This window comes from Suillus clintonianus, assembly GCF_016758775.1.
Source record: "Suillus clintonianus strain FC179 chromosome Unknown DEU56scaffold_11, whole genome shotgun sequence".
NCBI classification, from domain to species: domain Eukaryota; kingdom Fungi; phylum Basidiomycota; class Agaricomycetes; order Boletales; family Suillaceae; genus Suillus; species Suillus clintonianus.
The window spans coordinates 63,037-86,701 of NW_024539235.1; the positions used below are offsets into that span (position 1 = coordinate 63,037).

The 23,665-nt window shown below is 48.9% G+C and overlaps 10 protein-coding genes and 1 non-coding gene across 11 annotated transcripts; 5 read left to right on the plus strand and 6 right to left on the minus strand.

Moving 5' to 3' along the window:
* Positions 1–131: 131 nt before the first annotated feature.
* Positions 132–1,941, minus strand: DEU56DRAFT_781110 (uncharacterized protein). Its single transcript, XM_041352014.1, has 4 exons — positions 1,458–1,941; positions 1,321–1,406; positions 908–1,269; positions 132–852 (listed from the first exon to the last, which is right to left on the minus strand). The coding sequence occupies exons 1-4, from the start codon at positions 1,467–1,469 to the stop codon at positions 368–370; spliced, it is 945 nt and encodes a 314-aa protein (XP_041212353.1). The 5' UTR covers positions 1,470–1,941; the 3' UTR covers positions 132–367.
* A 1,882-nt stretch (positions 1,942–3,823) lies between these two features.
* On the plus strand, positions 3,824–6,011 carry DEU56DRAFT_781112 (kinase-like domain-containing protein). Its single transcript, XM_041352015.1, has 7 exons — positions 3,824–4,121; positions 4,292–4,488; positions 4,611–4,694; positions 4,751–5,099; positions 5,152–5,345; positions 5,397–5,583; positions 5,637–6,011. The coding sequence occupies exons 1-7, from the start codon at positions 4,082–4,084 to the stop codon at positions 5,768–5,770; spliced, it is 1,185 nt and encodes a 394-aa protein (XP_041212354.1). The 5' UTR covers positions 3,824–4,081; the 3' UTR covers positions 5,771–6,011.
* DEU56DRAFT_881175 (WD40 repeat-like protein) lies at positions 5,993–8,482 on the plus strand. Its single transcript, XM_041356097.1, has 3 exons — positions 5,993–6,461; positions 6,527–8,077; positions 8,130–8,482. The coding sequence occupies exons 1-3, from the start codon at positions 6,201–6,203 to the stop codon at positions 8,280–8,282; spliced, it is 1,965 nt and encodes a 654-aa protein (XP_041212355.1). The 5' UTR covers positions 5,993–6,200; the 3' UTR covers positions 8,283–8,482.
* Positions 8,483–9,466: 984 nt separating this feature from the next.
* On the minus strand, positions 9,467–10,644 carry DEU56DRAFT_908888 (Extradiol aromatic ring-opening dioxygenase; the record flags this gene model as incomplete). Its single annotated transcript, XM_041357039.1, has 4 exons — positions 9,467–9,643; positions 9,698–10,132; positions 10,190–10,320; positions 10,374–10,644. 4 exons carry the CDS (start codon positions 10,642–10,644, stop codon positions 9,467–9,469), a joined length of 1,014 nt encoding a protein of 337 aa, XP_041212356.1.
* A 188-nt stretch (positions 10,645–10,832) lies between these two features.
* Positions 10,833–10,929, plus strand: DEU56DRAFT_t43. The gene has a single exon. It is a non-coding gene; the product is annotated as a tRNA-Leu (tRNA).
* On the minus strand, positions 10,839–12,160 carry DEU56DRAFT_781137 (uncharacterized protein). Its single transcript, XM_041352016.1, has 10 exons — positions 12,078–12,160; positions 11,967–12,025; positions 11,853–11,916; positions 11,745–11,797; positions 11,645–11,692; positions 11,476–11,588; positions 11,358–11,425; positions 11,222–11,308; positions 11,133–11,172; positions 10,839–11,082 (listed from the first exon to the last, which is right to left on the minus strand). The coding sequence occupies exons 1-10, from the start codon at positions 12,086–12,088 to the stop codon at positions 11,074–11,076; spliced, it is 552 nt and encodes a 183-aa protein (XP_041212357.1). The 5' UTR covers positions 12,089–12,160; the 3' UTR covers positions 10,839–11,073.
* On the plus strand, positions 12,145–13,068 carry DEU56DRAFT_881182 (COQ7-domain-containing protein; the record flags this gene model as incomplete). Its single annotated transcript, XM_041356098.1, has 3 exons — positions 12,145–12,549; positions 12,604–12,803; positions 12,861–13,068. Exons 1-3 carry the CDS (start codon positions 12,283–12,285, stop codon positions 13,066–13,068), a joined length of 675 nt encoding a protein of 224 aa, XP_041212358.1. The 5' UTR covers positions 12,145–12,282.
* Positions 13,069–13,156: 88 nt separating this feature from the next.
* Positions 13,157–13,429, minus strand: DEU56DRAFT_729294 (uncharacterized protein; the record flags this gene model as incomplete). Its single annotated transcript, XM_041348091.1, has 2 exons — positions 13,157–13,210; positions 13,262–13,429. The coding sequence occupies 2 exons, from the start codon at positions 13,427–13,429 to the stop codon at positions 13,157–13,159; spliced, it is 222 nt and encodes a 73-aa protein (XP_041212359.1).
* Positions 13,430–13,621: 192 nt separating this feature from the next.
* Positions 13,622–16,642, plus strand: DEU56DRAFT_781156 (uncharacterized protein). The gene is made up of 12 exons (XM_041352017.1): positions 13,622–13,877; positions 13,929–14,132; positions 14,192–14,261; positions 14,328–14,779; positions 14,835–15,144; positions 15,193–15,408; positions 15,470–15,513; positions 15,571–15,642; positions 15,699–15,887; positions 15,966–16,306; positions 16,357–16,465; positions 16,537–16,642. The coding sequence occupies exons 1-12, from the start codon at positions 13,743–13,745 to the stop codon at positions 16,558–16,560; spliced, it is 2,166 nt and encodes a 721-aa protein (XP_041212360.1). The 5' UTR covers positions 13,622–13,742; the 3' UTR covers positions 16,561–16,642.
* Positions 16,643–16,672: 30 nt separating this feature from the next.
* On the minus strand, positions 16,673–17,763 carry DEU56DRAFT_908892 (phosphatidylethanolamine-binding protein; the record flags this gene model as incomplete). Its single annotated transcript, XM_041357040.1, has 6 exons — positions 16,673–16,879; positions 16,929–16,955; positions 17,008–17,116; positions 17,182–17,263; positions 17,326–17,484; positions 17,532–17,763. 6 exons carry the CDS (start codon positions 17,761–17,763, stop codon positions 16,673–16,675), a joined length of 816 nt encoding a protein of 271 aa, XP_041212361.1.
* Positions 17,764–17,864: 101 nt separating this feature from the next.
* On the minus strand, positions 17,865–23,594 carry DEU56DRAFT_54590 (uncharacterized protein). The gene is made up of 14 exons (XM_041346735.1): positions 22,582–23,594; positions 22,447–22,530; positions 22,330–22,396; positions 21,943–22,266; positions 20,766–21,893; positions 19,769–20,714; positions 19,660–19,719; positions 19,472–19,602; positions 19,257–19,424; positions 19,138–19,206; positions 19,007–19,090; positions 18,832–18,958; positions 18,490–18,779; positions 17,865–18,439 (listed from the first exon to the last, which is right to left on the minus strand). The coding sequence occupies exons 1-14, from the start codon at positions 23,511–23,513 to the stop codon at positions 17,966–17,968; spliced, it is 4,884 nt and encodes a 1,627-aa protein (XP_041212362.1). The 5' UTR covers positions 23,514–23,594; the 3' UTR covers positions 17,865–17,965.
* Positions 23,595–23,665: the final 71 nt, after the last annotated feature.

A 23,665-nucleotide genomic window follows, 5' to 3' on the forward strand; every position in this document is an offset into this window, starting at 1 on the left:
CCTTCCAATCACATCATCATTGACACCTATGACATAATCTTTAGATGCCATACTCAGATAGCCGACTGGAATCAATCATCACTGCTCCTCGCTGCCCAGTCGCATGCCACTGAGAGTCTGCGACTAGCTGCCTGCAAAAGGATTTACGGTGGGCTTGTGATGTACTAAGGACTCGATACGTATGGAAAGTTGAATTAGGAAGCGAACAACTTGAACGGAAGTCGCAGAGTATTGTAAGTACAAACCGCATCCGCGAACGGCTATAAATATATCGCCAACTGGAAGAATTCCCAGAATCCCTCTTCGTAAGCATGTAAGTATCGTGCACCGAGGGAGCTATGGTTTCCCTCCCCCTTCTTCTCTCCTCCTACAACTGTTGTGGATGAACCTCCGACCGCGGCTGCATGGAGATCCTGCCATCTCCACACTCCTTAGCGTGTTTTCGCGCACTATCATCTCGCGAGTAGGTCGACGAGCAAGTCAAACATTTCCACCGGAAGATGTGGCCAAGAACATGCCTCTTAATGCCCTCCTTGCGCATGCGACTGTCACACCCGCCGCCCCAGCGACAAGTCCAGAACTCCGGCGGATGCTGTGATTTTGCATTTGCAAACATGCGAGGGCGAACGTGCATGCAGGCGAAATGTTCCAAGATACTGGAGATTTCGCCTTCGATCAACACCCCGCAGGGTTGACCTTGTATATGGTGTTGGCACCGAACAACACTCAGGACACCGGATGGTGTGGGATGAGGCGCCGGTCCTATGTCCCTCGCATCACCACCGACAATGGGTGCATAGTGGGGGTCATCTGCACTCGAGACAAGGTGATCTTCCCAGCCGGTCATGACATCTGCATAATAACTGTCATTAGATTCAATTCACCGCTCGATATCAAAACACCTGACCTTGCCCGTCATTCGCCAGCGAAAGTGGACAATACATCTGTTGAATACCTTCTGCATTATTGAAGGGGATCTCCAGCATCGCATCTGGTGCCTGCTGGTCCATTTGCTGGTCGGTTGTTGCGAAGCTCGCGGTGCATGAGACCCCATAGTCAGGACATTGGCCACCTGGAATGGCGTGCTCGTGCTGGAAGCAACATTGTCTGCCGAATGACAACGGTGAGCAAGGTCCATGCTGCTCCCCATGGCCCACGGGGTTCTGATGAGGGTCGCTGGTCGTGGGGGGACCCATGAGATCGTGATCGGTATATTCGTCACGCGGATGGTCTTCGTATCCAGCCAAGGGCCAGAACGATTCGTTGAATCTGCCAGGAACGGCGTGAGATTGCCCAGACGACCATCGACTCAGGACGAACCTTTCAAAAACAAGTTCGTCGGCATCATCTAGAGCGACATGGGTTGCGTATTGCACTTCAACTTGATCAGGAGACGCGTGAATATCCTGAAGTGGGCAGTCAGTTCAAGACGCTGCGATCTCGCGGGAATAGCTTACAGGGACTTGCATGGCTATGGAGGTGATATGAGTGTTCGCTGTTTTCAATTTCTCGCGTTTTTAAAGGCAGAAAGGCGCCTACAGGCCTGAAAACGCGGTGGAGGGTCTGCTTGCCAGCTAGAAGATTGAGCACACATGATGTGGAATATCTCAACTTTTCACGTAGGTAAAATCCCCGTGTCCAACGGCTCACAATTCATAATACGTCGGTCGGAAGATGGTGCGACTGGAGCAGCGGACAAGGCTAATCTCGGCACGGCGATCGTCGTGCCCTAAATAAGCCAATGGACGCTCGCAATTGACGCGTGATCTGAGTTTCACGCCGTCCGCAACCACGCACGAGGAGTGCACGTACATGCAGATAACGCTCACCAAGATCTGGATTGATATGACAGTCAAGTTTGGAAGGGGGTGGCATCCTCGGTCGCGTGATCCCGCAGTCATCTTTTGATCGCTTGATCAATACAAATGCCGCGTTTCATTCATTCAACCCACCTTGCTGTACACTAACGGAGAAGGTCGCATAAGGGTGTAACCCTGCTGTGCTTGCCTTGAATGAATGGGGTCAAAGATTGACCGTCCTTTGTCACTTACGGACCTCGGAAGATGTGTTTGGGTCTCGTCAGTATCCCAAAAGCAACCAACTGTTAATCCTTTCTTCGATCACACACCCTACCTGTGTGGAAGTCCAATGAAAAGTTGGTGAGTATCATCACGGGGAGTATGCATTCATATTTGGTTTGCGGCTATTCAAATAAGCCGTCCAACCTGCCTACTTACATGTTTTCTCATAACTGACTGTGCAGGGACAAATTGTCCTGATAATCGATCGCGAGGTGCGACTAGCCTCATGCGAGGCGTAGATCATATGCCTCTTGTTTATGATGATACGACTTCCACTGTAATAGGAACAAGAGCAAAATTTAGTTGGGTACTTACAACGTTCAAATGCGCCGCGAGCATCCCGATAGGGATTAGACGCCCCTCGGAGGTTAAAGTGACCGAGAAAAAACGCATCCTTGAGTGCCACATGTAGCGTTGACTGCGTGTCAGGGTTGTTCAATGAATGTGAATGTCAATTCGCCACGGAGGAACATACCCTGACTTGGCATCACGGCCAAGCGTTGAGCGTAGAACGTAGAACTACCACGGAGACATACTCGACTTGGAGTTCGTCATCCAACCAGGGAGGTTCACTGTCCGCATGATTAATGAGAGATCGAGGAAGTCACACGTGAATCGCGTTCTTTTGCAATACTCACCTGCGTAGAATTAGGATACTCATTACAAAAGTGGGCAGACTTACACGTCTCAAATTGCGTCAAAAGTGGAGCCTTTGAGCTTCCATCCTTGAATAAAGGATTTAATTTTCTGAATTCGAGACCTATTACCTTTGAGCAACACAAAGGAATCACTGTATGATCGATGTGAACTACTTGAGCATCCACTGAGATAGGTTGTGTGCAACACGATCCTGAAGCTGGTCAACCAAGAGTCATGCGAGGAACACGGAGCCCTGAAAAATCGAAGCCATGGAACCACAACATTATTGAACCACTGAAATGATATCTCGATTAATGCTATGACAGGCAAATAGCAATTTGAGAGGCAGTTACCTGTCCAATAACTTGAAACGCACCCATGAGTTACGTACATCCAGGTTCATCGATAGGAAATAGACTATAGTTCCAGACCATCTTACGTGACAGGGAGTCTTATCATGAAACAAAGCCTTGGCTTGACTAACCCGTGAGGGGGGGACCACATACAGTCCGCGGTCATGTGCCGGCTGCGATAACGGGGTCTGAGACACAAGTCGACGCACAGACCGATCACGCACGGACAGCATTGTTGTGAGCCCTAAATTTCCTAATTAGACATGCTTCGGAGGTGAGAGTCCAAACATAACGGAGGAAGAAACACGCAAGTTGGTACGAAAATCTCAGGTTGAGGTACGCTGAAAAGGGTGTCATCAATATCATCATGCTGTGGACTTCATAGATCATCATCTGTGGGCTTCGCTGGAGGCATTGATGGCATCAAAAGTTGTTTCCGAAGTTCAATAGCGCAAAGATTGAGATTTGGGCTGAGAAATTTTCTATGCAGGGTCCAGGCTAAGAGCCGTTGTAACAGCTCAGGCTGGGATATGAACATGAGACAATGGTAGAGTTGTACAGAGGGTACGACACGGATTTGACGACCTGTTGACGATGGCTATCAAGTCTCGACATGTGGACCGCTGAACTTGAATGCAGTTAAAAATTTGAGCCATTGGAGCTTTGATAGACAACGTTAAACTTCAAAGTGGATGTTTGCGTATGATTGGCGTCGAGGATGATTGGGGTCACAGGATCTCTCAAGTCACCCTTTCTCCTGCTCGTTCACCTTCTCTCTTCCCATCCATATCGTTTTCACCTCCCAACAAGCCTTCGTTTGCATTTCCAGCATTAACTTTCAGTCCCCTTCATCTTTTGCAGTTTTTTTAACTGCGAGTTTGCTCTAATTGCTTCAAGTTTGCCGCATCACCAACATCAATTAGGCGCTCGCTACCAGTCGTGCCACTTGTTCCTTCCGATTTCCAAGAGCGCGTGCGATTTTCTGCAAGGAGCATATCTTTTTCACAGATGGCATCAAACGTTCCAATAAATGGTGTTAAGATATCTCGTGCGTGCTCTCCCAATCAACCTCCACACTTTTCTACATCCAAATTTGGTCGCTATGTGTGTTTTCTAATTGTTATTCTTCCCCCGTCATTTCCCGCCTTTATATCCTACCTCCTTCTGTCTCCATCATGTCCATGTCATCTTCATCTGACCACATTTCCCCTCAAATAGCCATCGACGATCCCCACAAGGTAGTCAAGGTCGTCGCAACAGACGGCAAAACATCAGAACAGAGGGAGATTGCCTACACAAATTGCAAAGTCATTGGAAATGGCTCTTTTGGTGTCGTATACCAGGCAAAACTCGTCGGAGAGTCAAAGGGAGAGGATATAGCCATCAAGAAAGTCCTCCAGGACAAGCGATTCAAGGTACGTAATCCCTTTTGTCTGTCACTCTGCGCTTCTGCGCGTGTCGTGATGTGGCCCGCTTTTGAGATGATGCTGATGAAATGGTCCGTGCTGGCCTGATATCATCGACATCGTGCAAATAGAATCGTGAACTACAAATCATGAGACTTGTGTCACATCCAAACGTCGTCGACCTCAAGGCTTTCTTCTATTCCAATGGGGAAAAGGTTTGCAAAATCTAGTCCAGTCCTCATCTTGGTGCTGATTCCAGCTTTGCCCATAGAAGGACGAAGTTTACCTCAATCTTGTTCTTGAATACGTTCCAGACACCGTTTACCGCGCCAGCCGTCATTACACAAAGTTGAAGCAACCTATGCCGATGCTTCAAATCAAGCTGTACATGTATCAGCTTCTCCGGTCACTTGCCTACATTCACTCAGTGGGCATCTGCCATCGCGATATTAAACCTCAGAATCTCCTGTTGAACCCTGCCACGGGAGTTCTAAATTTGTGCGATTTCGGCTCAGCAAAAATCCTCGTTGCTGGAGAGCCAAATGTTAGTTACATTTGCTCGAGGTACTACAGAGCACCAGAACTTATTTTCGGTGCTACCAACTACACTACAAACATCGGTGGGTAACAATCTCATTCCGTACTGTGTGGGAGAGAGTAACTCTGTTCTAGACATATGGTCGACGGGTTGCGTGATGGCAGAGTTGATGCTTGGCCAACCTCTGTTTCCTGGGGAGAGTGGTATCGACCAGTTGGTGGAGATCATCAAGGTTCTTGGGACGCCATCGCGAGAACAAATTAAGACGATGAATCCAAATTATATGGAGCACAAGTTCCCTCAAATCAAGCCTCATCCATTCTCAAAGGTATAACCGCAGTTTTGTAGCGTTGTTACCGCGTGTACTTACGTACGACAGGTATTTCGACCACGCACTGCGCCTGAGGCGATTGATTTGGTTGCCAAGTTACTCGAATATACGCCTGGGGCACGTTTAAGTGCGGTAGAGGCCATGGTGCACCCATTCTTTGACGAACTACGAGTGGAGGGCGCAAGGATGCCGAACGGGAAGGAATTCCCTCGTCTATTCGACTTCACACGGGAAGGTAATTGACAGCAAAGTATGGAATGTCAACGGTCGCTGATTAGTTTATGACAGAGTTGTCGGTGCGACCAGACTTAAACCGACTCCTGGTTCCACCACACTGCGAGGCTGAGCTACGCTCACGGTCGATCGACTTGGATACTTTTGTACCGATACCTCTGGATCAACTTAAGATCACGCTTGATTGATTGAGAGGAAGGAGACTGGTATCTGATTTCTGCGTATCCTATAATATCGATCGATGAGTGCGTGTATCCTGTCTGTGTTGTATTGATTCTGTATCGTGTTCACGTCATATTTTTGTTGAATTGATTTTCCACGGTCCGTTCAGTACCACTGTACCACTGTACACATGATGTTACTATTATGCCTGTCGTTGAGCAGATGTTTTGTCGCTGCTCCAAGCTTGCTGGCCATTGAAATTGCGTGACATAGGATATTATGTTTGTGACCCGTGACGTTTGGCTTGCGTGATGTTGCGTGAGATGTTCGCGAATAGGGCAACATACATGCAAGTCTGACTTCATTCGACCACAAGCCCTTGATATGAGATTATTATTTAATCCTTTCGGTTCTTGAAAGGCTTCAACTCTTTTTTCTGTCTCCCCGACGCCAGCCATGGCGACACCCACACCCACGACTGGATCATACGAATGCGATACCCTGCCTGCTCCTCGCCTCGCTTCGGGTTTGGCTCCTGATCTAGACCATAATCGATCTCCCTCACCTTTCTCAAATTTTGGATCTTCTTCTGCCGGCTCATCTCCGCCCTCAACAACCTCAGACATTGAGATGCACATCACTCCAACTACTCAGAGAAAATTATGTGTCCGCCATCAGAGAATGGCGGATGAGGGTACCAACTTAAAGCTTCAGCAGGTGTGTGTCTGACATTGCATCCCTTCAGCCGATGAGCTCTTCAGCTGCTGATTTAATTTCTATAGGCTCTTGATGCTCTCCCCGTACAAGAACGGGAAGCCGTCAATGCCATTTGGTCCGGTTTCTCCTCGTCATCGCACCCCAGGAGGGAACTGATTCTTCAAGGCATTCTCACCATGTGCTGTTTTTCTCAGCTCTCATTGCTGACGGAGCAGCTTGGTCAGCTAATCCGCATCGACCCATTCACCGCCCTCCCCCGCGAGGTATCACTCAGAGTCCTTGCGTGTCTTGACGCTACCTCTCTTTGTCGCGCTGCTCAGGTGAGCAAGCAGTGGAAAAGCCTAGCCGATGACGACGTCCTATGGCGCGGAATATGTGAACAGCACATCGGCCAAAAATGCCTTAAGTGCGGATGGGGGCTACCTATTCTCGAGCGAAAGCGTGCCGTCCGCGTAAACTCTGCCTCTCCGTCATCGTCTCCTCCTTCATTCCAACCTCATACTGCCCCTGACTTGATCGTTCCCGATATACCCGACGCATTGCTGTTCACACGGCCATGGAAGGATGTATATTCAGAGCGCTTATCAGTCGAGCGTAATTGGCGCCGGGGGCGATGTTCCGTCCGGACGCTACATGGACACACAGACGGTGTCATGTGTCTCCAGTTCAGCGAGACCTTGCAGCATCCTTCCTTCCCTATCCTCATCACAGGCTCGTACGACCGCACTGTGCGTGTGTGGAACATTGAAACCGGCCTCGAGGTACGCTGCCTCCGTGGACATACGCGTGCTGTACGGGCATTACAGTTCGATGAGGCGAAGTTGATAACAGGGAGTATGGACCGCACCATTAGAGTATGGAACTGGAGAACTGGGGAGTGCATACGTACGCTCGAGGGACATACAGAGGGTGTTGTTTGTCTCAACTTCGACTCCAACGTGCTTGCTAGCGGGAGTGTGGATACCACCGTGAAGATATGGAACTTCCGCACGGGCGAAACGTTCACGCTCCGTGGTCACCGTGACTGGGTCAATTCCGTGCGGCTATGGGAATCTGAAGGACCAGCAGATGTTGAGATGTCGTACGGGTCGAGTGGCGAGCCAAGGATATGCCAAGGCACATTATTGTTTTCGGCTTCAGATGACGGGACCATTCGCCTGTGGGACCTTGCCCGACGGACGTGCGTGCGCCAATTCATGGGGCACGTTGGACAAGTGCAGAGTCTGAAACTATTGGAGGTGGATGAGCGCTGTGACGAGGGCGTCAGTCGTCAAGAGCAGCGCATTGCGGACAATAACATGGCCCATGTCACCCAAGTTGGGAACACAACGAACCCTTTTGAAGTTTGCACGGTCATTACGCACGATGCTGATAACGAGAGCATGGAGGACATTCAGAGCCTTGATCGTGTCACTAGGGAAGTGTTGGCAGGTGGTAGTCGGAAGCGCGCTAAGAGGCCGGTGCTCATTTCTGGAAGCCTTGATAACACTATCAAGGTTTGGGACATTGATACGGCGAAAGCCACGCAGACTCTATTTGGCCACATTGAAGGCGTCTGGGCGGTAGCGAGTGACAAGCTGCGGTTAATTAGCGGCAGCCATGACCGCACTATCAAGGTCCGTCTTCTCGAGTAATCATCTGCCTCCAAACTTAAATATCCCCTTCCAGGTGTGGAACCGCGAGGAAGGCCGGTGTACAGCTACTTTGGTTGGACATCGTGGTGCTGTAACATGCTTGGGTCTTGGTGAAGACAAGATTATCTCTGGCAGCGATGACGGCGACGTCAGAATATGGTCGTTTGCTGGAGATAATCGGCTTTGATGAAAAGGCATCCTTTTCTTCTTCCGTTTCATTGTCGTAATGGTATTCCCGGGATCTTGCTTTCGGGTTGTTGTGTTTGATACCTTATTTCCATCATTTCATTCCATAGGATTAGGATGTTCAGCTCGCAATGTTATCTAGCTTCTAGTACAAGACAAGTGCATAGGATCAAACACCGAATGCAATCATTTGAGAAGCGTAAGTGGCGCTGAGACTTTGAACGTCCGCCGCAACATGTAGCGGAACAAAGTGATCGGTGGTGGGATGTTGCAAACGCGAAGCCATCGTGCTTCATGAGGTCGAACAGCGGCTGCTTCTATTTGTTAAGTTGTCAAGAATGAATCGTGAGCGAATCGAGCATGCGAGTTAAACCTGGGATTAGTATGTAGCTACTGTTATCGCCTGATCAAACATCTTCACGTTGGGGGACGCCAACTTCTCTGCACAATGATTTCGATAATGAAGATTGTGGATGGTCAGACCGCCTGCTAAAATGCGGATCTCTTCTCTATGGATGAGAAATATCATATATAAAGACAGTAATGTAAAGTTTAGACCCAGATACGAACCAGAGTTTTTATACTGCCTTTCCGACCCTGCCCAGTTCTGTTCTGGTTCATCAGACCTTTCGATGGGTAGTTGGATGATGTGCACGTCGTCCACCTTGTCCTTAAGCACAAGCCTGTAAAGAACGAAGACGCCGTGATCTAATCCTGAGCCTGGACCATGCGTCTGGCCATCCCGGGTTCTCCTTTGGACCATTTGTTGATAAAAATAGGGTTCAAACCCGAAGCTAGTAGTCACTGCCAGACTCATTTATTTTAACAACCACCTGCATTGAAGGAACCCATCGTGCGGGCACTTGACTTGCCACTACGAAAGAAGCAAAGTCCAACAACAGACCAAGTATGTGTTAGCGCATCATGATATCACAGGAGACTCAAAGCTAACAGACAAGATTCATCCAAAGTTATCGCCGTACGTACTTGAAAAGATGCATCAAGTATTCACCTGAACTTTAACCTTTCATTTGCGTCATATTGCTCCCTGGGCTTGATTTCTTCCGGTTGCTCGTATTTGATTTCTTTTTGTCGTGATTCATTCCGTCCGTTGAGAATATTAATGGTCATCTCGGTCGCAATGTAACGTAGCTTCTGGTGCAAGGTACATTCTTCTGCATGCCATTAAATCCCGAATGCAATAGTCGGAGCAGAGTAAATGGCGCTGATAACCTGAACACCCCCCTCCTCACCTGCGCCCGCGGCAACATACAGCGGAACAAAATGCTCAGCGGAGGGGTGCGCCTGCGCGAAGCCATCGTGCTTCACGAGGTTGAACATCGACTGCTTCCGTTCGTCAAGCTGTCAAAGATAAAAATGAGCAATTTTGAAAAGGGATGAGTGTGTAGTATGAACCTGGGACTGAGATGCAGCCACTGTAATTGCCTGATCAAACATCTTAACGTTGGGTGACGCTGCCTTCTCTGAGAATTGCCTTGGATCACGAAGATTGTGGACGGTCAGACCGCCTGCTAGGATGAGAATCCCCTCTTCTCTATGAATACGAGACATCAGATATGTCGGCTCTATAAATGTGCGAACGTAAATAGTGGGCCCAAAAACGGACCTGAGTTTCGATACTGCCTTTCCGACTGCCCAGTTCTGTTCTGGATCACCAGACCTTTCGATGGATACTTGAACGATGGGCACATCGTCCACCTTGTCCCCAAACATAAGCTTGAAAGGGACAAAGACACCATGGTCGAATCCTGGGCCTTGACTAGGGGGAGAAGTGCGGCCATCCCACCCGCGGCTCTCACGAACGCCGGAGAGCTTGGCTTTTTGGCCTGCCTAACAGCAATTCCAAAATAGGTATGAATGGAGAGAATGACTTTCTGTTTGATATACCTCTTTGTACAACTGCACAAGGCGCTCGGCCAAGGCGCGGTCTCCTTTGGATTCGAATGTTTGTTGATAGAAGTAGGGTTCAAACCCAAAGTAGTCCATGAGCAGGGGGTTCTTATCTCCGTAATCCGTCACTGCCAGACACGACGTCAGCTAAGTGCTCCCCGGGGGAGCCCGAAATTCTTACCGTGACGTGCTCCTATCGTTTCCCAGTGAGCACTGAACACAACAATGCCCTTTGGCTTGTACTTGGCCCTCAAAGCTGGACCGAAATCACGCAAAAACTTTGCGAGGTCACCCTCTGAGCCCATGGCGATTGGCATGGGTGAGTTCAAGTCCTGTCTGGCAATGAGCATCGGGGACCCGTGCCCAAAGAAGAAAGCAGGGATTTTCTCGGGGGTAGGAGGAAGTGAATCCAAGGCCATTCGCCATTCGTTCTGGGTCTTCGGAAACGACATTATAATGTTGAAATTAAAGAGAAGGAAGGGCACTGTCGCCTTTATAACTTAAACTTGAACAGCCCATGATGCGGCTGATCGTGATTCGTGGCAGTATCGAATTGCCGTCCAAAATATTAAAGCGGTAATCGGTCGGTAACCATGTCAGGGTGCTGATCAACAATATTAAATATTGCAATCAGGTGATTGGTAGCGTGGCCGAGTTGGTCTAAGGCGTTGGATTTAAGAACCGATCTGAATCCCAATGGGCGAAAGTCCGCGCGAGTTCGAACCTCGCCGCTACCATCAAGCTTTTTGCTTTTGATCCCAGGCGCCTAGAACTAACGATATGGTACTGATGCTAGTAGCAGGTTGTTGGACAACAAAAACATCTTTAATACCATTTAAACCTCGACATTGCTTCAGTATTTTCATACAAAGAATACACCCTCAGAAAAGCTACTAGGAGATCAATACATAAGTCGAACTAAATTGTGCCGCATGCTTACCCCTTCGATATTGTCTTCTCCTCCTGGGCGCTGTCGCACCCTGTGGCCGGGATAAGTGGAGAGGGGATAGCAAAGCAAACGCTACATACTTGCGAGTGGGAATAAATTGAGCCAGGGGTTCGTCACCGAACAAATTGCCAATAGAGTCATGACCGCCTGGCTGCGTCCTTACCCGTCTAGTCAATCGCATTAGTTTACATCACAAGACTGTTGAGATCATACTACCTCGTGGGTTTGAAATCACCCATAGCATCAGGGCTGCCCGGAGATCTAGGTTGAGCCGGCTGAGTGGTCTTTTCTTTATGTCAAAATTTGAAAATGAAGGATCTGAATGTTACTGCACCTGTGTCACGGTTGGCGGCGGCGGCGGCGCAATCGATAATGCATCGTCTGTGAATTCTTCTGCAAAAAGCCTGTTGCTTTCTGATGAGGAAACCGTGGGACTAGCGACTGTCTCTGTTTATTCCGACTTTGTCAAAGATCAATAACCGGGTCACAAATGCCAGAATCACCAGATGGCTGCTCTTCGGTGGTCGTTAGCTTGCCAAACTGAGCATATCCTGTGGGTCGAGTTAGCACATCTCATGGAGGGAGATGTTTTCGATTATTCACGAGGTAGCTTCTGAATATTGCTAAAGCTAGGGTCAACGGTAGTCCCTGTGTATCTGGATGGATGATGAGCCTCGCAAGTGCTGGGAAGACGTTTATAAGGCCACTTACTTGAGGAACTCGACCAGGCTGCGCTTGGTGAATACGATGCTGGTGGTATCCCAGTCAAGCATTCCTATAGTGAAACATTTGGCGCGTGCCATGACGAGTCATGGATGAACATACCAAGGTTCATCGACCAGTCCTTCTCCTTAGACATATCAACAGCTTGCGAAGGTGTAAACCTGTATGAAGTCGTGCAGCATGTTAAGGCATGGTCTCCATCAAAACACGTACTTCGAGGTCATCTTAATCGCGCGGATATCAATGTTTGTGAACGATGGTCAACTTGGAAGACGCGTTTGCTTGAGATCAACTAGAAATACGATTATTTCCTTTTCTGGCTATTTTAGCCGTGGAAAGTACAAAGTGCTGCCCTGGTCACGTCGTAGTCTACATCAAGGTCACCACCAGCTGTGTGATTGACCTGCAGGAGTTACAAATGTTGGCGGGGTACCGTTTCCAGGCTGCGAAGGCTTTACGGCCCTTGACAAGAGCCATCACATCCAGACCATCCAATTTCTATACGGACCCGTCCAAGAACCAGGAACCTGGGGTTTCTACCTCCCCGGACATTTCTCCACAGCAACGGGAAATTCTGGACAACGCACTGCGCGTGGATCAGGCTGGTGAAATTGCGGCAAATTGGATTTACCGAGGACAACTCGCTGTCCTTGGCCGCGACCCACAAGTTGGGCCCTTGATTCAGGTGAGCATCTTGAACAGCAATTCAATGATACTCAATCAACTTATTTTGGTGAAGGAAATGTGGGACCAAGAAAAACTACATCTAAAAGTGATGGACAAATTACAGATACAACATCAGGTACGACCAACATTGTTGTCCGACGTTGCCAAAGCTGCAGGTTTTGCGCTTGGGGCGGTAACGGCCCTCATGGGCAAAGAAGCAGCCATGGCTTGTACAGAGGCAGTGGAGACGGTCATAGGGGAGCATTATGATGAGTTTGTCCTCATTTTTAGCTGTTATGTTCGCAAGTCTTATACCCCAGGGGAATCCAGTCAATTGAAAGACTTCGAGTCATTACCATCATCTCATCCAAGCATCCCACTTTTGAGGGACGTTATCAAGGAATTTAGAGATGACGAGCTGGGGCACTTAGACACTGCTGTAGAGCATCACTCTCAGCAAGTTCCTGCACATGCGCTACTCAGCGCAGTTGTCGGTGGTGGTTGCAAGGTAGCCATAGAGTTATGCAAGAGATTCTAAACCACGCTAGCCTTGATAGAAATCTGTGATTTACGAAGTATCCATGTCACGGAACGAGCTATGCAGAGAATGCGATATGGGGTAGAAATCATGACTGTGCCAGTGCCTCCCCTTTTCGCTTTCCTGCCCAACTCCATTTCAACTGCAATAACCACATAAGCAAATGACACAATAAATGTAAAAGGTAACGTACGTGTGTTTTGCTTGCCAGGTAACAGATCGCCCCGGGCACGAGTACGAACCCACACATCGCGACCCAGGTTGTCCGTGGGGTAAATCTGAAATGCTTATACGCATCTTCACGCTGGAAACAGAGAAAGTTGAGAAAGACAGAGGCACACGGTTGAACCCGACTGACCATACGGTTCCATCTTTCAATTGCGGGATCAACCTATATGGCGTGTTAAAGCATGTGTCATGAGTTCAAGAATACGTCCAAACCTTCAAAAAGCCTTGAATCGATTATGAGCTGTCAGGCATCTGTCCAAGTATTGTTCAATTATCACTACTCACTGGGTACGGCCATGGTCGTAGATTGAAGTAAGGAGTGGTGTTGTTGTGGTTTGTTTGGCCGCAGCTGTTTCTGTCCGCTGCGAAGGTTGCTCACTGAATTATCTTTTACTTCTTGACTTTCATCATCTTTAAAGCGCATCTGTGTCAACTCTTTTTATTCCATGGCTTATAACCGTGACTGGGATAAAGGAAAGGACAACTGGGGTGACAGTGGAGCATGGACTACTGACAGAGGAAGTAGAGGAAGGGATGATGATTCCTACGGGGATGGGAAGCGTAGGAAATTCAACAATGGCGTGCGTGGTCCTTCTGTTAAACTTATTCCTGTTCTCATTCATGCTCATTAGGGATACGACGCGAGTAATACCTACGAAGAACCCAGCTACGAGACCCCCTACCATCAACAGTCTCAGGGCAGACCACAGGACTATGATCATTCTCACGACGACCGGCACCAGAAAGGCTTTCAAGGCAAAAAGCGTCTGGTCCCTAGCGAACCCAGCCCCCACGTCATCTTCCTAGGACTGGATCCTGACTTTTCTGAGGCGGATGTTTGTCGACGCACTTTACATATCTTCGAGTACCGAGCTGAATCTATGCTATACTTTAGCTGCAGGCATACCTGTCGAACAATGGATGCAACATTGAAACGGTCACCATAATAAGAGACAGATCAACAGGCACTTGCCCATTCGTATTCATATTCATGCCGTGCATTGACGTTTGTGGCCGTTGAATTTTTGAAGGTATCTCAAAGGGCTTCGGCTTTGCCCAGTTCGCGAGTGTTGAACATGCGCGTGCATATGTGGATCCCCTTTTTCCATTTATTCAAGTGCCTCCACCTGCCTCGCACGGCGCTTCAGCGACAGCTACATTCTATAAGGCGCTTGAGACCGGCATTCCCCACAATGGTCGACGGGTCAAGATCGACTACTCTCAAAGTGCTTTGCCCGACAAAGCCCGTGGTCGCCAGAACATGAACGATGGCACGCGTGACATTGGCAATACCCAAGGGCCAGTGCTACTGTTCCGCGGTCTAGATCCGCTGTCGGGGCCGCAAGCGATTGCTCAGGCAATGATGAATTCAGCAGGACCCGGGAAAAACGGAGCTAAAGGCATGAAACGGATTGTCCTCATTAAAGATAGGGTCACGTTGGCCAGCTTCGGATTTGCATTTGTTGAGTTTATTGACAATCAGGTAACGCGACGAAGAGTGATAAAGTTTTGGTTTCTGATCCTAGTTTCTTTTACAGTCTGCAGCTTCAGTGCTGGCCACGAGCATGTCTCCTCAAATTCACCCTTCAGGCTTTCGAATCTCCGACAAGCCGGTCGCCGCTTCGTTTGCTCATCAATACTCATTCCAACCAGTTGATCATATGCTGCGCGACGAAACTGCAATTCCGTCGTCTATCAACTTAGGCGGAGTTGAAGGCGCGTTTGTAAAGTATTGGGATGAATCTGCCATGGTCGCTGTTTTGGAGTTCAAAGTGGAAGAACCTGCACAACCCCAGGTTCAACCCTTGACTGGACCCGTCAAGGAGAAGAAGGAAAGGAAGAAGAAAGGTACGCCAGCGAACTCCTTTCTCGTTCACTAATTAACTAGGGAAGTAGATGATGCCTTGAACAAACCTCCTGCACCCTCCGTACTGCCCATCTCGGATAAACCTGTCACACTCAATTTTAACAGAGGTGCCCTTGGAAGTAAGCTAAATGCTTCCTTATCGACAGCAAAGGCTCCGGGACAGCTATCCCTTGGTTTTTCTGCTGAAGACTTCGCTGCTGACGAAGATGACGTTGAGCCAGCAACCTCCAACGACGATAGCAAAGGTTCTTCCATATATTCTCTGCAAGTATTTGGGTATGAGAATTAACATCTGTCTTGTGGCAGTGACCGCGTCAAAGATGGTTGCTCCACTCATCACAAGCAAGAAGGTTCGTTTGTTCCTGCATCATTTGCCATAAAATTGTGATTTTCGGTCCTCGCATTAGACCGTGAGCAATATCCAGAAATGGAATCAGGTTCAAGAAGAACTTAAGGATGGCCCCAATGCCAATGCACTGGTTTGCGGATGTGTTATAACACGAAGAACAGGCAGCTGATCATTCAGGTTCCACAGGCCAATCCCCCAGCTGTTGTGACACCGACGGTGGTCTCAACAGTACCATCCAGAGCACCTTCTCCAGAACCTGTTGAAACAGAATTCGAGTTCTCTGATACCACTGCATTGACATGCTTGCTTTGCGCCCGACAGTTCAAGAGCCTTGATCAATTGAAGCGTCACAATAAGGAGTCCGGTCTCCACAAGGCGCGCCTCTTGTTAATGCAGTATTTTCAGAATGAGCTGACGATTTCTCTCTTACAATCCATCCATCCTATCATACAGAAGAATTTCAAGGACGCTAATCTGAGAGATATTGCCCGGCAGAAAGCTGTAGCTGCTCGTCAGGCCGCCGACAAGGCTCCTGAACAGCCCAAATATCGTGATCGAGCATCAGAACGACGTATTATGCATAACCAGCCCGATGTACCTTTACCCGACAATATTGGCAATGCAATCGGTAAGAAGAGACGACACGTTGAAGGCCCGCCCCCGCCTCCTTCACCCCCGCCAGTAGTCAATCCTGGGCAGGATGAAACAAATGTCGGCAACAAACTCTTAAAAATAATGGGTTGGAAGGAAGGTTCTGGGCTGGGCACTGATGGCGAAGGCAGGGTGGATCCAATGTATGTGTCATTTGCTTTATGGCTTGTCGCTGCTGAAACGCGCGTTACAGTCAAACAAACATTTATGCACAAGGGGTAGGCTTGGGAGCCAGCAAAGGCAGGGAGTTGGGGAAGTATACCGATGGTTATGCTGGTTATGTGCACATGGCACAGGATGCGGTGAGTGTAGTCACTTCCAGTCAAAATCAATAGCGACATGGTATCTTGGTACTCATCTGCACCCCCTACAGGCGAGAGAAAGATTTGGAAGCTAGTGGCTGTGTTGCTTTAAGACGTCATCTCAGCTTGGATATCCTGTCCTACTCATGATAATTTATGATTCATATGATTTGTACACATCGAGTGATCAAGTGAGGGTAAAAAAAACTACAACGCTACAAGCCACAAAAAGGGTGCGAGAAAAATGGTCAAGTAATTGCTTGATGACGAGAATGCGCCATTGTGCTGAACATCTGTGCTAGCAGATTTTGACGGATCACTGGACCCCGAAGCCAGGAGAGTGGATGTCACAACGGGAGACGTAGGAGAGGGTGTAAAAGTAGCCGTCCCTTCCTCGACCGTGAAGTAGGTTCCCTTATCAAAGGATTAGCGGCAGGAGAAATAATACTCATAGAATGCATACTGCAATAAGTGGTCCAATGTTTGAGACCTTATGAGTGTTCTGTTAATAATGGATCTACACGCGAGGAAAGTGACCACACCTTGACATAATCCGCGAGGCGGCAAAATCCTGGATCATTGCTTTGGATAGGGAACCCCTGCGGCGGAGGGACGGTTGGGAACTGTTGAGCGTATAGTAAGATAACATAACTGTGCAGGCAGCAGCAAGGATCGTCAGAATTAGGTTTCCTTTTAAGGAAGAAGCAAATAGTAACCGATGTGCCCCACTCCCGGATGGTGGTGTTGGACCCCTGTACTGTTCTACCTCCACACTTCCGCGCGTTGATACAGAGTGGTCTGCACCGATGTACACCACGTCAATCTCGAAATATCAGATGCAGTTAGGAGCGTGTTCGTACCTTGTATGGTTACCCCGTTGACAACCCAGTGACAAATCTGACCCCGCGGGTCATTATACCCTGGAGCCCAGGCATCCACCATCACAACAGTGTACTTCCCATTCAACAAGGTTGTAATGTTGGCGGGCGTGATAGTCAGGTTTGGAGCAGTTTGCGTCTCTGGCGCGGGGATGAACAACATGCTATGGCGAATAGAGTTCACTTACGAGATTTTGAAAGAAGTTGACCTGGGGTCACGATCCCAACACCGCCGTACGTTGCGGTTAGAAGCGCAGAAGGAGTGAAGTTCGCCAACAGGGATGGCACCAAACCAGCCCCCTGAAAGTGAGCGCGGATTATTTCTATTCCTAAAGCCGTGTTGTCGGACTGAGCTGTATGCACGTGAAACGTAACGAGAAACAGAAAAGAGAAAATCATGCGTCCAGCGGAAGGTATCATGTTCGAAGGGTATCTTATATATGGAGTACGTGGAGTCGTGAAGAGAATGGTTTAGGACTTGGAATTCTGAAAGTTCAACTTTATGGGATCCAACATTGACAAACAAACAGTCCTTGAATCAGTGAGATGCGTGGTGAGCGAAGACTAATGCAAGCAGATACGATACAGATAAAGAAACATCTAACGAGAGCAGATGGAGGAATTATGGCAGGTCCGAGAAATTCGATTCCACTGTTACGTCTGGGCTGCTGGGTAGATCTGGTAAACTGACTGCAGGAGACATAAGGGTAGATTGCGAGTCAACGCCACCAAGGTCAGTCCTTCTCCGCGTCCGCCGTCGTGGCGCAGAAGAGACGGTAGGTGACGAAGGCATCGACGTCCCAAAGCCATCGGCTTTGAGAGCAGCCAGCATGCCTTTCGCGACGTCAACGGTAGTGTCAAGTGGATGTACCAGAGGCCTAGCGTCCGGTTTCTGACGAGCCCTTCTTGCGCGACGTGTAACCGTGTCTCCATTGCGCAGCTTCTCCAATAAATTGTCCAGAACCGATTCATCTTCCTCGTGTGCGCCAGCATCCTTGGCATTCTGGCGCAATTGCCTTGTTTCTGCCATAGCTTGCTTCCGCTTCTCAACCGCAGCCCTCTCCTCAGCAGCGGTTTGGTTCTCCATCTTACATTTCTGCAAAACACTTGGTGACCTCATTGCGCCAATATGTCGGGACCACTGACCTTGTAAGAGGTGACAAAAGTCTTGAAAACCGCAAAAAACTCCGGTGATGTTATGTTCTTTTCATCCTCGCCATAATACTTGACCACCTCCGTGAATGTGGTTTCCGCATGATTTACATCATCGACGAGGTACTCTAGCCTCGATGTTGCCTTTCCGACAAAGGTCCACATTTGGTTACTGAACCCGTCATTTTGTGCTAGGTCGGTATGATAGTCATTTAACTCTTGGCGAATACGTTTTAAACCTTCCCGGAGTTCGGCAAGATCCTTTCGAATATCCTGAGTATTCACTAGAGTGAGTTATGTCAGTCAATCTAGGTTTCTTGTACAGCGGGCGCAAACCTCGGTAGGCCTCTGCGGGCTTGGCGAGCTCGTCTAAAAACTCTTCCATACTTAGAAAATGTTTATGAATTGTCCGTTCAAGGAAGTGGAGAAGTGTGGTATTGTTGACGGATTTAGTGTCGACAAGCTGCAGTGAAATTTAGTCGAGTTGAAAGGACGTAAGATTGAGATCTACCTTGTTGATACTGCTCACTCTGAAGCCGAAAGCGCCTCCTTTAATCCCTGTACCGTTCATGTAGTTGCCAATCATGAGGATGAGCTGCAAACGTATTTTAGACAAAATAACACTTTCGGCTGAGATCCTACGTTCAAAACTTCCTTGAAGTGCTTGGCATGCAGTAAAGCATCTCCTGCTTCGCCCACCTTCCTTGCGCCCTATGTGATGGCGGTGAATGGCTTAAAATGCCCAATAAAGAACTACATACGTCATCCAGGAGTAGCCACTGTTCCTCGAACTTGGACTTGTAAAGCATACCCTCTATGCGGGGGCCAAGACGGTCAATTTGTATGAGTTTGACCATGAGCCGGTCGGAAGGGTGTAATCCAGCCAGTTCCTCAGGCTCGGCGTTACGGTACACATTGAGTTTGCCAATCTAAACATGACTTAGCACAACGCCCAAACATTTAGTAAGTGTCGCACCTGTTCTGGGGTGGGAAGGACGCCTTTGAGCTCGCTCAAGAAATTTTCAGAGCACATCTCCTGGTCGAATTGCTGTATGCGACGTGCAATTTCCTCAGGTTCCATCCTCTTCACCCGCTGTATAAGGATCTCTGTAAGAGAAGATTTAAGTGGTACGTCCAAAGGTTTCTGGCACTCCGAGAACTCACCAACCCGTTTCTTTGTCTGTGGGTCAAGGACACTCTTCAATTCGGCTTGCCTCTGTCGAGCTTTCCGGGGGATGTCAACCAAAATGACGAAATAATAAAGAGAACACACCCATGAGATTGATCATCAACTGCTTGGCCTTGAAGTCTTCCTCCATTTCCATCCACACTCCGTCGGATTGTAATTTGGCGAGCATTACTTTCTCTTTCTCAGGTTCTTCGTCTTTCCAAAGTGTCTTGCCAACTTGCTGTTGCGGAAGCTTGTCCCACTGCAATTGCTTCATCTTGGCACTAGGTGCAAACGGCATATCTTTGCGAGCAGAAAGTAGGACATTGAGATTTGCACTGAGGAGCATGGATGCTCGAGCTGAACTAGGTGCAGAACTTGGGGTAGAATTAGCACCCTTCAGGAAAGAGGGTGGAGGTGGAGGTGGTGGCGGGGGCGGGGCATTAGAAAAAGTTGGAAGAGCAGGAAGATACCCAGGGGGTGGCGGTGGCGGAGGAGGAGGAGGAGGCGGAGGAGGGGGTGGCGGAGGAGGCGGAGGAGGGGGAGGGGGAGGAGAGGTTGATTCGTCATCGTCCTTCGGTGGTACTGGCGGCGGCGGCGGAGGGGCAGGAGGAGGAGGAGCGACGTCAGACTCCTCAGCGAGGGAGGCGAGTGGAGATGGCGTTGTACTACCCTCCGAGACAGATGGGAATCGACCCCGGGATTGTAGTTTTCTAGCAAGCTGTTCAGTAAAGGACACAGCAGTGGGTCCACGGGGCACTTCTGAAGACCCGTCCGAGCCAACAGAAGTAGGTTGGGTATCATCAGTCAAGGCGGTGAATCCACTACGTGTGGATTGACCAAATTCGCTCTCCACATCATGCTCTTCGCGTAGTGATGACTCGTAATCACTGTAATCAAGTGCGGTGTCGCGCTGAGGCGCGAGAAGATTATTGGCGCGGTGTGAACGGGGTAGTGATGGTGTGTCATCGCCTTGTATCAGACGATTTGTACGCCTGGGTGAGCGATTAATACTCCGAGGACTGGCGACGGCACCATCTTCAGGCGATAACTGTACAGCACCAATGAGTATTTACAAGCGTTGCTAATGAAAAGATCATACAAATTTGGCATTCGCTACAAGTTGATGGTTAATTTGCGCCCGTTCATCCGCCTCATCAGCATCCATGAATTGCGACTCGTGGCCGTTAAGGACCCCAGATATCCGGACAACCTTGGAAGGTTGCGATCGACCTCTTGAACCATTAGCGCCTCGTCGTACATCAGACTTTCGAGGAGTGGCGTCATCGTCCGATTGGTCTGTTTCGTCGTTTTCACCGTCCTCCTGCTTGTCATGGTTCGTTTTCTTGCCGCGCCCCTCAAGGATGCCGATGGTTTTGGTTCGCTCGAGATGCTTGTTCAGGGTCTCTATTAGGGTCTTCCGGTCCATGGTCCCTGAACTAGAGTCGAGGATTTTCTCATAGCCCTTGCCAACCTCCCTTAGCATTCTGAACAGTTCCAAGATTTGAGCTTCCAGTTGAGCGATTTGTTCTTCATACCCAGCTTTCTGCGTCTCGAGTTGTCCTTGGAGACGCTTCGTGGTTTCCCGATGAGAGCCAAGCTTCTGTTCGAGGAGAGCGACCTGTGCCTTAAGATGACCGACGAGACCGTCTGAACCTTGTGACATCTCCTCTTCAAGGGCCTCCTTCTCGAGCTTTAGACGCAGAGCTTGAGAACGAGCTTCCGCAGCCTCGTGAATGGCATCCTGATATCGCTGGGCATCATTTAGATGGCCAATAAGCCGTTGAACTGTGTGCCCAAGTCTCTTCTCTGCGGTGGCAAGTTTTCCATCCATAACCACGTCCGTGACCAGCGAGTCGAGTAACTGATAGAGGCGCATCATATCAGGACCTTCCTCTCGGATGAGTAGTAGATGTCGCATCATAGAAAGGAAGTACTCCTTAGCACCTGTGCTCTCCGTTTTGTGACGAAGGGCATTCCAAATGTCTTCAGCGCTATTCAGGTCACGAAGTATTTCCTGGTCGTACCGCTCCCGCAGTTGTTGCTCATCTTCTTCCAGTATGGCCTGCAGTTCTGCGAGCTGTGTTTCCATGGGCTCAGTACCAATCTCATGACATAGAGCAATGATGCGCTGGAGACCAGCAGAGTCCATTAACGAGCGATGGTGCAACCTTACGTCCAGGTCTTCTATGGCGTCCATGATATGAACAATCACGAAAAGATTGGTCGACTGTAGACAGATTAATAATTCAGCTGGAACGCAAGTAAAGCATACTTACTGCATAGTCTGCGAGGGAATTGTCATGTCCAGCGCCTTTGCGAACTTCCTCGCTAGCTCCGACCAGACTTCCCATCTTGCCCCTGCCCAGGAGTGCGCTCTCAAGAGACCTAAACCAATAATCATAATATCCGATTGTCTCGCCATTGGCGCCACTTAGGGCTTCTAAAGCTGGAAATACTAATGAAAGAGGGTCTGTGCCGGAGTGGATGATGGAGAGGAGAACTTCGCAAATCACTTTGCGATTTGGAAGATGAGGTGAATTGAGAGAAGACGCGATTTGAGTGACGACACCATTCAACTTCATAGCATCGCGCACTCTGGACTAAAGCACCCGCGAGGATCTGAGCCCAATGAACAATGACGAACAAACGAAAAAGAAACATACAGCACTGTTGAAGATGATCTTCAAACACTTGGCAATCTCACCCTCAAGGGCGGTGTCAGATTGAAGTCTAAGCGAAGCTTTAGTGAAAGGAACTTGAGCCCAAAACCACGGTGTTACCTCTTGGCACCCTTACGACTTATGTGCATTAGCGCCTGCGCTAATACGGAAGCGCCCTGGAGCTCAATAAAGCGTTCAAGCCAGCTAAATAGACCAAGGTTATCAATTATTACAACACAAAAACTAACCTCCCACCTTGTTTCATGACTCTTCAAAGATACCCAGACACTTGAGGCCTGTTTCGAAGTGATGGTGTTGTCGAGGAATTTCCTGATATACCAGTCTGGTGTTCCCTCGCCAAGAGAGCCTGCTGCACCTGAATCACCCTGCTTCCGAGCCTGTTCCTCTCGAGTCTTTTCCTCCTGCCATCGCAATTGTTCTGCACCATATACCAACTGCCATTTCTGTTCAATGGTGAGTTTGTGCACCGGAGGGAGGTCGCGAGTCACTGATACGTGTTCAAAGAGAGCTTCAATATCTTCGTCTCTCTCTGGCCGGGGTAAGACAAATTCCTCCTGATTCGAATGAGGTTTATGGAAAAAATTCGACAAATGGCTGGAGTGAGTATCGGAACTCGAGAAGCGAGAAGCGCGCTCAGCTTCCGATGAAAAAGGCGTAGAGGAGCCAGGTCGAAGAGAAGAGTGAGATACGGCTGGTGAAGTTGGGAGAGGCATTGAGCCAAAATCGGCACCATTTGGACTACGTCTGCCAGATGAACCGGATGCTTCACTTCTGCGAAGTTTATGGGTGGGAGTCTTGGGTCGCTTTCCGGTGGTGAACGAAGCCACAGAATCGTTGTAAAGGGTGGAGGAGTCTGCTGCACTAAAACTGGAATCTGGTCGGGAAGTGTTGGCCCGATCCCGGTCAAGTCTGCTACGCTGATAAACAGTGAAGTGACTGTAATTCATCTCAGTGCCGTTGTGAGTGAGAGTGGGGTTCGTGAGGGGAGCTGAGATAACCGGATTTGAAGGTGTGCCCCGCAAACCTTGAGACACGGTTCCGACAGGCATTGGGACCAGAGAGGCAGGAGCAAGTTTGTCATAGGGAACAGAATGCTCGGAGAGATCACGACCTGAAACCGAAGACTGGCGGGGACGTGCTTTCTTCCTGCCAAATAACGTGTCCATTGTTACTGCTGGGCTGAGCCCGTCGATGCAGAGACCAGTAAAATGGTATCTAGAAATAAAAAATAATTAAGTAGATGAACGCGTCCGTGCTGTTGCTACTTGCTGCCAAGCACCTGAACAGTACATTGCCAGCCACTTCCAAATAAAGGTCA

Excerpts from the sequence above, each read along its gene's own strand:
- DEU56DRAFT_781110 (XM_041352014.1), bottom strand. Across the intron at positions 1,270-1,320 it reads GACGAACTTGTTTTTGAAAG|ATTCAACGAATCGTTCTGGC; the intron begins GTTCGTCCTGAG and ends CGTTCCTGGCAG. Across the intron at positions 853-907 it reads GCTGGCGAATGACGGGCAAG|ATGTCATGACCGGCTGGGAA; the intron begins GTCAGGTGTTTT and ends GTTATTATGCAG.
- DEU56DRAFT_781112 (XM_041352015.1), top strand. The coding sequence starts at position 4,082 with ATGGCATCAAACGTTCCAATAAATGGTGTTAAGATATCTC. Across the intron at positions 4,695-4,750 it reads TCTATTCCAATGGGGAAAAG|AAGGACGAAGTTTACCTCAA; the intron begins GTTTGCAAAATC and ends CTTTGCCCATAG. Across the intron at positions 5,584-5,636 it reads ATTCGACTTCACACGGGAAG|AGTTGTCGGTGCGACCAGAC; the intron begins GTAATTGACAGC and ends AGTTTATGACAG.
- DEU56DRAFT_881175 (XM_041356097.1), top strand. The coding sequence starts at position 6,201 with ATGGCGACACCCACACCCACGACTGGATCATACGAATGCGATACCCTG. Across the intron at positions 6,462-6,526 it reads CCAACTTAAAGCTTCAGCAG|GCTCTTGATGCTCTCCCCGT; the intron begins GTGTGTGTCTGA and ends TAATTTCTATAG. Across the intron at positions 8,078-8,129 it reads GCCATGACCGCACTATCAAG|GTGTGGAACCGCGAGGAAGG; the intron begins GTCCGTCTTCTC and ends ATCCCCTTCCAG.
- DEU56DRAFT_781137 (XM_041352016.1), bottom strand. Across the intron at positions 11,426-11,475 it reads CGCCGCCAACCGTGACACAG|ACCACTCAGCCGGCTCAACC; the intron begins GTGCAGTAACAT and ends CATAAAGAAAAG. Across the intron at positions 11,309-11,357 it reads GGTGATTTCAAACCCACGAG|ACGGGTAAGGACGCAGCCAG; the intron begins GTAGTATGATCT and ends GCGATTGACTAG.
- DEU56DRAFT_781156 (XM_041352017.1), top strand. The coding sequence starts at position 13,743 with ATGGCTTATAACCGTGACTGGGATAAAGGAAAGGACAACTGGGGTGAC. Across the intron at positions 14,262-14,327 it reads AATAAGAGACAGATCAACAG|GTATCTCAAAGGGCTTCGGC; the intron begins GCACTTGCCCAT and ends GAATTTTTGAAG. Across the intron at positions 14,780-14,834 it reads TTGAGTTTATTGACAATCAG|TCTGCAGCTTCAGTGCTGGC; the intron begins GTAACGCGACGA and ends TTTCTTTTACAG.
- DEU56DRAFT_54590 (XM_041346735.1), bottom strand. The coding sequence starts at position 23,513 with ATGGACACGTTATTTGGCAGGAAGAAAGCACGTCCCCGCCAGTCTTCG. Across the intron at positions 22,397-22,446 it reads AGTCGTAAGGGTGCCAAGAG|ACTTCAATCTGACACCGCCC; the intron begins GTAACACCGTGG and ends AGCTTCGCTTAG. Across the intron at positions 19,091-19,137 it reads ACTTCAAGGAAGTTTTGAAC|CTCATCCTCATGATTGGCAA; the intron begins GTAGGATCTCAG and ends ATACGTTTGCAG.